The 12,041-nt window shown below is 43.1% G+C and overlaps 1 protein-coding gene across 1 annotated transcript in view; it reads right to left on the bottom strand.

Moving 5' to 3' along the window:
• LOC309568724 (uncharacterized protein) overlaps positions 1 to 11,608 on the bottom strand; it is a 32,776-nt gene extending 21,168 nt beyond the window's left edge. Inside the window, exon 1 of the mRNA XM_082274472.1 lies at positions 10,951 to 11,608. Within this exon, the coding sequence (XP_082130598.1) occupies positions 10,962 to 11,495 (534 nt within the window). The 5' untranslated portion in view covers positions 11,496 to 11,608 and the 3' untranslated portion in view covers positions 10,951 to 10,961. The remainder of the gene's footprint in view (positions 1 to 10,950) is intronic.
• Positions 11,609 to 12,041: the final 433 nt, after the last annotated feature.

Here is a 12,041-nt window from a genome sequence, read left to right as displayed (position 1 = left end):
CAAATAAAAAACTGACTCCTTAGGATTGTCTGTTGAAATGGAAATGACCCCATCACTGAAAATCTCTAGTAATTTATCAGTGCAGTCTGTCTATAGGCATTCATATTTATGTAGGCATCTTTGCTTTCAAGGCCAACATTCTGATAAATGGGCTAAAGGATGCTTGACTACGCAGTATGCAATAAAGAATGATCTTCGTTTAGAGATCACCCTGCCTCACAGAGGTTGATTTACTAAAACTGGAGAGTGCAAAATCTGGTGCAGCTCTGCATAGAAACCAATCAGCTTCTTACTTCAGCTTGTTCAACTAAGCATTGAAAACAAAACCTGGAAGCTGGTTTCTATGCAGTGCTGCACCAGAATTTTCACACTCCAGTTTTAGTAAATGAACCCCATAGTCTCCTATTTTCTGGGGCATGTGCATGTGCAGACTCACTGTACCTCTTATTCTATCAGCATGGAAAAATCTTTACAAATCCAAATTTCCTAACCCTAAACTTGGGACCAGATGATCTTTGGTAAATCATTAATTTACCAAGTAATGGAGGGCAAGGATTAGAACCCTGGGTCTTGCAACCTGAAAAAAAAAACAGCATTGGTAGCTTCCATATTTGTGTAGCCACAGGTAATACATGGAGAGGTAGCAACTGTCCCTGATTTTGAGGGACTGTCCTAGATTTGAAACAACGTCCCTCTGTCCCTCTTTACACCTTCCTTGTCCCTCATTTTGGTCTGATCTATATAAGTGTATATAAAATTAACTTTTTATCTTTCAAAAGGTGTTTCCCAGTGCTACACCTTTCATCCAATTTCAAAATTGCTGTATTTGTAAATTTCAAAAGCCAGTATAAAGGAAGAGTAGTGGGTAAAAAAACAAAAAAACAAAAAAAAAAAAAAAAACACTTGTAGGTTTAATCTTTAATTCTCCTTTAGGGGGGGCCAAAGGAGGAACACAATTTATTTATTTATTTATTTTTTTAAAAACAATGTATTTGTTAAAAACTGTCTTGTGTTTATTTTTTTGTACAATTTTTTGGTGAATGGATAGGGGTACGATGTACCTGAACCCTATTCACATAGGGGGAGGGGGGGGTGGAATCTGGGGGCTCTCTTGTTAAAGGGGGCTTCCAGATTCTGATAAGCCCCCACCCGCAGAATCCTACAACCACAGCCCAGGGTTGTTGGGAAGAGGCCCTTGTCCCCATCAATTTTGGCGTGGAGTTCCCCTACAAATCTATACCAGACCCAAAGGGCCTGGTATAGATTTTGGGTGGGACCTACGCTGTTTTTTTTTTCTTAATTCTGTCATAGGGTTCCCTTAAAAGCCATACAAGGCCCAAAGGGTCCCCTTAGCTGTTTTTACCCCAATTTTAATTTAAAATGTATTTTCAAAGTTTTTTTTTATTTAGTTCTTAGCAGGGAAGCTTTAACAACCTACTGATTGTGCGCTCAGCGCGAACACCCCGCTAAGTACCGAGAAAGTTCAGGTGTTAGGCAAGTACCTAAATGGGCGATGTTTAGGCCAAACTTATGCTCAGCCCAAACCAATCTCCCATCCCTAGTGGTGCCTGAACACTGTAACCCATCACAGTTACTCTTGCTGGGCACAGGAACGGGCCCTGCTGTTAAAAATTAGAAACAAACATTTTAATTAAATGCACTTGTCATACAGGTGCAGAAAAATTGGGCCTTGGGTGTTGGTGATGCCTTAACACTGTAACCCCTCACAGTTACTCTTGCTGGGCACAGGAACAGGCCCCGATGTTCAAAATTAGAAACAAAAGTTGAAATTAGATGTACTTGACATACAGGTGCAGAAAAATTGAGCTTCGGGTGTTGGTGGTGCCTGAACACTGTAACCCCTCACAGGCACTATTGCTGGGCACAGGAACAGGCCCTCCTGTTAAAAAATTGGAAACAAAAATTGAAATTACATGCACCTGTGGTGCAGGTGCAGAAAAATTGGTTCTTGGGTGTTGGTGGTGCCGTAAACTACAAACATTGTTGGAAGCTAGCATAATCAAGATTCAGGAATAGGATAGGCAGCATAGGTAGTCTTCAAGGGATTCCAGATCCCTAGCAAATTCAATAAGCTACATCAGCATCAGGGGCTTGATAGCTGCTGTTGATCCAGGACTGATTCATTTTGATAAATGACAGTCGGTCAACGAAGTCTGTGGACAGACACACTCTTTTATCTGTCACAAAACCTCCAGCAGCACTGGATGTCCAGTCGGAAAGCATGCTGGAAGCAGTACAGGCCAGTACCTCGATAGCATATTGGACAAGTTCTGGCCAGTGGTCCATCTTCAAGACCCAGTAACCCAATGGATGCTCAGTTGGAAAGGTCTCCAGGTCTCCATTGTCCCTAGATAACCCTGCACCATATGCTGCAGACGCTGCTGATGGTTGCTTAAACCTAACAGCCCTGGGCGCTGAGGACTAAAGAATTGTTTAAAGGCATTGGTCAGCCGGCAGCCTTCTCCACCGCTCCTCCTTTGACTGAACGAAGCCTCAGAAACACTTTTTCCAGGAAAGTGTCTGGAAAGGTGCTACACAAATTTTTCCTCAAGGCATCCTCAGGATGTTTTCATCCTCCCCCTGCGAAGGCAGGAGGAGCTCTGCAACTTTACCCTTGTAACGTGGATCAAGAAGGATTGCCAACCAGTAATGATCCCTCTCCTTAATACTACAAATCCTCAGGTCCTTTTGCAGGCTTTGCAGCATCAGGGAGCCCATGCAGTGTAAGTTTGAGGAGGCATGAGATTCTGAGTCCTCTGGGTCACTAAGGATAACATTGTCAGGAGCAACCTCTCCTCAGCCACGTACAACTCCTGGGGTTTCTGGGGAATGAAAACCATCCCTTGAAGACTGGTGTATGGTATCCTCTACATCCATGCTGCCACAATCCTCCTTCCCCTCCTCCTCTTCCTCCTGTGTATTTTGTGGCCCCGCAGGAATTTTATCTGCATAAAAGGGGACTTAAAGAAATTAAGTCCTCCTCTTCCTCCCACTGTTCTGCCTCAAATGCCCTGTCCATGATTCCACAAAGTGTGTGTTCCAGCAGGAAGACTAGAGGGACAGTGTCACTGATGCATGCATCGTCATGGCTCACCATCCTCGTGGCCTCCTTAAATGGTGACAAGACATGCATTCTTTATCAGCAGCCACTGGCGGGGAGAAAAGAAGCCAAGCTCCCCTGAGCCTGTCCTCGTGCCATACTCACACAGGTACTCATTGATGGCCCTCTGCTGCGCGTGCAGCTGCTGCAGCATTACCAATGATGGGTTCCACCTGGTTGGCATGTCATAAATGAGGCGGTTGGTGGGCAGGTTGAATTCCCATTGAATGTCAGCCAACTGAGCACTGTCATTGTAGGACCACCGGAAATGGTCACAGACTTTTCTGGGCTGCCTCAGAAGATCTTGTAAGCCTGGGTACCTGTTAGAGAAATGCTGCACCAAAAAATTCAGGAGATGTGCCAAGCATGGAACATGTGTCAAGTGTCCCTGTTGGAGGGTGGGGAGAAGGTTGGTGCCATTGTCGCATACAACCATTCCTGGCTCAAGCTGCAGTGGTGTCAACCACCTCTGAGCCTGCCTCTGCAGAGCTGACAGAATCTTTGCCCCAGTGTGGCTGCTGTCCCCTAGACAGACAAACTGAAGCACTGCATGACATCTTTTAGCCTGACTGCTTGCGTAGCCCCTTAAATGCTTAAGGAGCTGACAACAGAGTTCCAGTACCCAGTGCGCTGTGAAGGAAATGTAACGTCCCTGACCATGCCTGCTGGATCCTGAGTCAGCAGTAATATGAACCTTCCTGCTGACTGCTCTGTTCAACGAGGTCACAACATTGCCTTCCACAATATGGTACAGAGCTGGAATGGACTTACGAAAAAATAAATTTCTTTTTGGAACCTTCCACTGGGGTACAGCACATTCTGAAAATTCACGAAAGGGGGCAGAGTCTACCAGATGAAAAGGCAGCAGTTGTAGTGCTAGCATTTTGATGCTGAGCATGTGGATGGCTGGGGACAGTATTTTTTTTACAGTTCAGCAACTGGGGTAGTGAAATTTGCCTGTTGGTCAAATCAACAGGTGGTGTACTGCTAGCAGATTAGTTGCAAGTACCTTTGGCTCCCATTGCTATACCATCACCCCTCTCAGTGCTGGTTTTTGAGAGGACTTGAGGTATAGTTGGTGTAGAGATCCCAGATGAGAAGCAAGGAGAAATCTGCATTTTATTTTGATGTGGGTCTTTCAGGTTCTGTTGCCAACAGACTGCATGGCAGGTCATCATATGTCTTGTCAAGCATGTGGTGCCCAAGCGGCTGGTGTTCTGGCCACGCTTCATCCGCTTCAGACAAAGATTGCAAACAGCAATGCTACGATATGCTGTGCATGTGTTGAAAAAACCCCACACCAATGAAATTTTGGAAGTCAGCTGGGAGTTAGCAGCGCCCTGCACCTGTGGAGCTCTGTGGTGTGATGCAATAGGGTGGCTGCCCTTAAACTGGCTCCTGGAGGACATCCTGCCTCGTTGGCACCCAAGTACGGTCGGTGACCTCATCATCCCCTCCCTCCTCGTCACTGGAGCAAACTTGGCAGTATGCTGCAGCTGAGGGAACATGACTGCTAGTTTCTTGTCCGTCATTGTCACCCCCTCTTTCTAGGCTCACATTATTCCCTTCCTCAACCTGGGAACCAACATCGGAGCATTCAAATTGCTGTGCATCCTCCAGCATCATGTAATTGACACTATGATCGAATAATTCAGGTGACTCCTCCATTCATGATGGTGAGGCTATGGAAGGAGTTGCTGTGGACAAGGAGCCTGTAGAATAGGCCGCTTTGGCAGCTGTGGTGGAAGGCAAACTAGTATGAGCCTGGGTGACAGAGGATGAGGAAGACTTAGTTATCCACTCCACCAACTCTTCTGCATGTTGTGGCTCAATAACATGTCCAGCAACGGAAAAAAGGACAAGCGTGCCCCGCCTGCAGAGGATGCACCATGTCCGCGACCACCACTTTTCACTGTGCACACAGAGGCTGCTTGCCCTCCTTTAGTGGCCTGTGAGTGTCTGCCTCTCTATGTTGGCCTTTCGGACATGATGGGAATTTTTAGGGGGGGGGGTTGTTATAACTTTTTATTATAGAATGTGGGATGGAAATATGATGGTTGGGTGCAATACTTTTGTGCTTGGTGCACTATAAACCATTTTATTATTCTTTTTTATTTATTTTTTTTTTGGGGGGGGGGGGATTTTTATAACTTTTTATTATAAAGTGTGGGAAGGGAGTATGGTGTTTGGGTGCAATACCTTTGTACTGGGTGCACTATAAACCGTTTTATTATAGTTTTTTTAATAAAGAAAAACTTAATAAAGCCAAAAAAAGAAAACCTCCTGCAGATGTAGAAAGAATAGCACCTACAATGCAAAAGGGGGGACAGCAATCATGCCCTAAATAAAATATTGCTGCTGCGCCACAAAAAAACCCTGCTGATGCAGAAGGAATAGCACCTGCTGATGCAGAAGGATGGACAGCAATTATGCCCTAAATAATATTTGTGCTGCTGCGCCACAAAAAAACTGCTGACGCTGAAGTAATAGCACCTGCGATGCAGAAGGGGGGGACAGCAATCATGCCATAAATATTATTAGTCCTGCTCTGCCACGAAAAAAAAAAATCAAAAAAGAAAAACCCACTGCTAACACTGAAGAAATAGCACCTACGACACAAAAGGGGGACAGCAATTATGCCCTAAATAAAATTAGTGCTACTGCGCCACAAAAAAAAACTGCTGATGCTGAAGTAATAGCACCTGCGATGCAGAAGGGTGGACAGCAATCATGCCATAAATATTATTAGTCCTGCTGTGCCACAAAAAAAACAAAAAGAAAAACCCACTGCTGACGCAGAAAGAATAGCACCTACGACATATAAGGGGGGACAGCAATTATGCTCTAAATAAAATTAGTGCTGCGGTGCCACAAAAATGAATCACTGCTGATGCAGAAGTAATAGCACCTGTGATGCAGAAGGAGGGACAGCAATTATGCCCAAAATAATATTAGTCCTGCTGTGCCACAAAAAAACCCACTGCTGACGCTGAAGTAATAGCACCTACGACACAAAAGGGGGGTCAGCAATAATACCCTAAAAAACATAGTGCTGCTGCGCCACAAAACAAATCGCTACCGTGCCACGAAAAAAAAACCACTGCTGACGCAGAAGGAATAGCACCTATGACAAAAGGGGGGACAGTAATTATGCCCTATATAAAATTAGTGCAGCTGCGCCACAAAAAAATAAAATCACTGCTGACGCAGAAGTAATAGCACCTGCAATGCAAAAGGGGGGACAGAAATTATGCCCTAAATATTATTAGTCCTGTAAAAAAAAAAAAAAAAAAAACACTGCTGACGCAGAAGAAATGCCACATACGGCACAAAAGAAGGGCCAGCAATTATGCCCTAAATAAAATTAGTGCTGGTGCGCCACAAAAAAAAATACTGCTGATGCAGAAGTAATAGCACCTGCGACACAGAAGGGGGAGTACTAGTATTGCAGTAACAGAACCTGATGCTGCAAAAAAAAACAAAACAATTGAAAAGAAAAAAAAATATGTCAATGAAAAAAAAAATGGGATCAGTGGAGTGACACAGATGTGTTGTATACACCAACACTTCCGTGGCCCCACTACACTGTGTCACACAAGAATCACAGCACAGCACTACACTGACTGGACTACACTGTGTTACACAAGATGAATCAGCCCTACACTACACTGCACTGACTGCATTAAACATCAAAGCGCAATCCACTAACTACCCTTCCTAATCTAAACTCCTAATACACTACATACGGCTGCCGTGTAAGCAGCCTTAGATGTTGTGGGGCGTGAACTTAGCCCCTGAGCCATGATTGGCTAAAGGCACCCTGGCTTTGGCCAATCATGGCTCTGACAGGGCATTGTACTGTGATTGGCCGAAGCATACAGGTCAGGTGCATGCTTTGGCCAATCACAAGCACTTAATGCACTGCAATCGCGCAGTGCATTATGGGGTGCTCATCGGCGGGCACACTTCCCCCCGAGCAACCCATTTGTTCGTGTGTTCAGCGAACACACAGGAACACCTGATGTTCGAGTTGAACTTACATTTGACTCGAACGTTAAGCCTATCACTAGAGCTGATTGCAGCCATTCCAAATGTATTTTTTACTGATCCTGAAGGGGTAAACTCAAATGTGATTAGATGTTGTGGGTTTCTGCTCTTTACATTTCCCAATTGCCTTATGAATAACTTCATTGAAATATCACAGTTGAGGTTTATGCAAACAGTGCAAGATGAACTTACAAACACACAACTCACAAGAACAAGTATATTAACCTAAATAAACCTGAAAAAGCAATCTGCGCAGTCTACTATATGTGTGATAATATGAAATTAGGAACAAGCAAGTTGCCAACTAAACAGTGATGGAGTGATTTCACTACACTCCCTGAACATCAATTTAAAACAAATAAAATTTAGCGCAACTTTAAGTCCCCGTTCACATTAGGTCGTTCCGACTTAGGGGGAGACCTGTGAAGTCGCGTGCAGTGCGACTTGAACGGACTTCACATAATGGAAGTCAATGCAAGTCACCTCCAGGTCGCCCCCAAGTAGTACAGGACCCTTTTTCTAAGTCGGAGTGACTTGTGTCGCTCCTATTAGAACGGTTCCTGTACTACACAGTGGGAGCGACGGTGCGCGACTTGTCAGGCTGACCAAGTCGCCTGACAAGTCGTACCAGTGTGAATGGACACTAAATAAGAAATATGCAATCAACAGTACATCAACATGATTATTGTTAAAAAATGTCCCAAAAAAAAAAAATATATAAAGCAACAGTCCAACATCCCAGTGTGACTTCTGACAGCCGTGAAAAGAATGTGATCTCTCTTAAAACTTCCATACATCAGCAATCCCACAGTGACACCAGTGCTCTCCACCACGTGACAATGCAATTTGCGTACACTCATGTACAGCCCACTGAACATATCACGTATAGGGGATGAATCCTTAGTTGATGATGTCACCACACTACCATTATGTAATTGCCGTTACGTCCTGCCCATCAGACGTAACATGTATAGGGGGGTTGAGCTTGTAGCAGATGACATCACCACACTGCCATTTTGTAATTGCTGCGGTGGGAAACCAGTATATGTTACTGCTGCTGCCTATTTTGAAACACACACAGTTTTGAGATTTTAATCTTGTGAGTGTTTTTATACCTATTGTTTTTACCATTAATAAAATACAGTGAGCACTATAAGTTCCCTTTTCTCTTACATATTTAATGGATGTTTGAGTCACATGAGAGTGTGAACAAGGTATCAGTTCCTTTTCAATGTATCAGCCCTAAGAAGGGGCAAAAAAGCGCTGTGTGACCTCACTTTGTGGTAAGAGTGTCAAACTTTTGAGGTTAGCAGATTGCATTGCCATGTGGTGTAGAGCACCGGTGTCACTGTGGGATTGCTGATGTATGGAAGTTGCATGAGTGATCACATTCTTTGCACTGCTGTCAGAAGTCACATTGGGATGTTGAACAATTGCTATCTATAATTTTTTTTAGGACATTTTTTAACAATATTTATGTTGCTGTACTGTTGATTGCACATTTCTCATTTAAAGTTGCGCTACACTTTATTTGTTTTAGAAGTACACTAACCTTTTGTCGACTGCATAATGCAAGGAAGGTGGGCTTTAACACCCAGCCGCTGCACCTTTGCATCCACGGCGACAGGGGTTTGTGTGCTGATTGTGCGCTCACTGCTAGCACACTGACTGAGCTGTCATTGACAGCTGTTGGTCAAGGCTTCTGATCAGGAGCCAGCAGGATGGGCTCCCAGTCATGTGACTACTGTGAGAACCAGTCATAGAGGTCACATGATATAGAAGCCACAATGCCTCCCGACCAATAAAACCACCTAAAGGGCTGTCACGGGGTGCCATTAAGGGATTAATAACAAGAGGACTACACCGACTTAGTTTTACACTCTCTTGTCCAGTATTACACCTACTGTATGTTGTAAATGTAACCCTATGGATCAGCCATTCTCAGAGTTCTGGAGCTCCAGAGGTTGTTCCTTGAGCTGTGGCTGATTGACTTCCAATCTTTTAATACCTTTCCAGATCTGGGGCCAATGCCAATTGGCAGAGCCAGCAGCATCACACCAATTATCTTTTTGTTTTCTTCAAAGGGTGGCATTCTAACCACTGCTGTAAGGCGGGCATTTTTCCTACTGACCACAAATATAAGGGGTATTTTACCCCACTGATACCCAATGAATCGGTCTTAGAAGTTGTTCCCTAAATCTTGAAAATTATTTTAAAGAGTCCTCTTGTGTAAGAAGATTGAGACTGCTATGGATATGGAGTGTTTTTAAAATTCCTAAAACACACATTTGTAATTTATGTCACTAAAAACCCCAGATGTGGCAAAAGATCTCATACATTTTCATGTGTATGTTATATGTCTTATCATAGTGAAACAGCAAGACAGCATTTGCTCTGCTCTACCATTGTCTGATGTGCCTCCTACTGGTCCACGTTGCTGATGAACTTTTTTAACAGATTGGTTTATACAAAGCATAGGTAGATGTCTATGGTACAGTAACTCATAGCAGCCAATCAACACTAAAGATTTATTGATATGGAGTCTCCAAAACCTATGTCAGGTGAAATTGGATTGCTATGGGTTACTGCAGCTTGCATATCATTGTTAGAGAATGCTGTTCCCTATTTAAATAATAAATATACAACAAAACTGAGTTGTAAAATTTCAGTTTGTGGGGTATAGTATTCAATAACGCAAGTCTTTTAAACTTGTGAATAAGGCGAGTCTACAGTAAGCAGACATATTGGTTAAGTTCAGATACAATTATTAGCAATACATTTTGAGGGTCTGACATATTTACATACATAGTTAAGTCAAACCAACAAGAGGGAAAAAAATGACATATTGTGTATATATATATATATATATATATATATATATATATATATATATATATATGTATATATATATATATATATATATATATATATATATATATATATATATTTATTTATTTATTTATTTATATATATATATATATATATATATATATATATATATAGACCTATATATACAAATCCATTCCCACTGTTGATCCAGAGGAAGGCAAAAAATTGCATGGCAAAACATGTTAAACACAGAATTTACGAACAGTCAGAAAACCACCTTGCACTAGAACTGTTGGTCTATTAAGAGGCTGTGTAAACATTTTCCCTAATCCCTTACCTCCTGAAAAGCCTATTCACTGAACCCGAAAAAAAGAAAAAAGAAAAATAGAAAACAAGCACAAAATCGTGGTTGTCAAAAGCAACCAGTCAGGATCTACTTTTCATTCATTGATAAAATGAAAGCAAAATTCGTATTGGTTACTAATGCCAGTTACTCCACTTGTATTCTTCTTTTCTTTTCTCTAGTTTAAGCGAATCAGCTCCCTTTTTTAAAATATAGACAATTGTGTCTCCGAGAAAAAACACACTCTATAAACAAGTCATGATAAAATGGGCTAAAAATATTATTTGCTCTGGCTCCAATATAGCACTTAAAGGTGCTGATGCATAAAATAGCACTTAAAGGTGCTGATGCATAAAAACTGGAGAAAAGAAAATGGGCACACAATTAGAGCGGTGGCCCATCCAACCCTTTCATTGAGGCATCAAACAAGAATTCATATTAATCGCTGTTGGCAAAATCTCCAATGAGATTGTAATACAAAGAGAGGATTAGGTTTAGTTGGTACGTTTCCAGAGACAATGTTTTCCCCCTAGGGAAAAGTTTTCCAAAACCTGTACTGCACCTTGATATTCAGTAACAGCTGTTAGCTATACATTACAGGTGCACCCACCTTGCAGTGTGCTATCCCCAGCCATGCAATGTCAGGAAGAAGTCTGCATCTGACACACTGCTGTCCTCCCTGGAACACTCTTCAGAGGGACAAGGAGAACAAGAGCCCGGAGACAGAGGCATGGAACCTGAGTCCACTGAGCAGCTGCTGCCACATGGAGACAACCCATCAGAGTTTGGACCTCCTTGGCCATCCTCTCCATTCTGCCTATCCAGTAGAAGAGCCTGGAGTGCCCTGATGTACTCCACAGCTGAACGCAGGGTTTCCACCTTGCTCATCTTCTTGTTGGGTCCTTGAGCCTGGGGCACATGCTGCCTGAGCTTGGCAAAGCCCATGTTGACCAGCTTTACCCTGTTCCTCTCTCTTTCGTTTCGCCTCTCTGAGGTGGAAGAGATGACCCCATTTCTGTTGCTTCCAGATCCCCCACTGCGTCTTTGGCATCTGAGCCTCTGCGGGGAGCCCGAATGTGTGCCACCTTTGCGCATAGTCCTAGGTGGCCTCTCTGGGCTGCTGCGCAGTAGGTTGGGTTCCTCTGAGGTCTCCATTGGGCAATGAGGTAGAACAGGTGCTTGTCTCTTCAATGAGATATACAAGGAATAGATAAGTGTCTGATCTGTTCTGTCTTTTGTGCTGAGTCCTATCCTGCAAAGTGCGAGGATCTCTGTAGAACAGGTTACTCCCCTGTCAGCTCGTCATGACTTGTCTCTTGTGATATGTCGAGCACACTTCCTTGTGCACTATAATGTGTATGCCTCTCTCTCTTTTCTCTCTCTCGCCCCAGCTAGATTACATCTCCTCCCACCAATCACCTTATACTACTTTCACTAGAGCTCTCTATTCAATGACTGAGCCCTCCTTTCTCCTTAAACTTTCTCAAGAAACCCATGAAGGGGGGCCAGGGAGGTTAGAGACAATTCAAGCTTGTCAGTCTCTATGATGGACAGCTAATATAAGCTATTATCTTAAAAAAAGGGTTTGCAATTCTATACAGATGTGACACATCAATGCCCGGAGATTTTACAGTTCCTAGAATTAAATTGTAATCCTAAGAAGGATATCATATTAAAATGGAGAAAGTCAAAACGAAGGTT

The sequence above is a fragment of the Pelophylax lessonae genome (assembly GCF_965119305.1).
Source record: "Pelophylax lessonae genome assembly, chromosome: 12".
Taxonomy (NCBI): domain Eukaryota; kingdom Metazoa; phylum Chordata; class Amphibia; order Anura; family Ranidae; genus Pelophylax; species Pelophylax lessonae.
The sequence above is the reverse complement of the archived record's forward strand: the minus strand, read 5'-3'. Positions and strand labels throughout refer to the sequence as shown.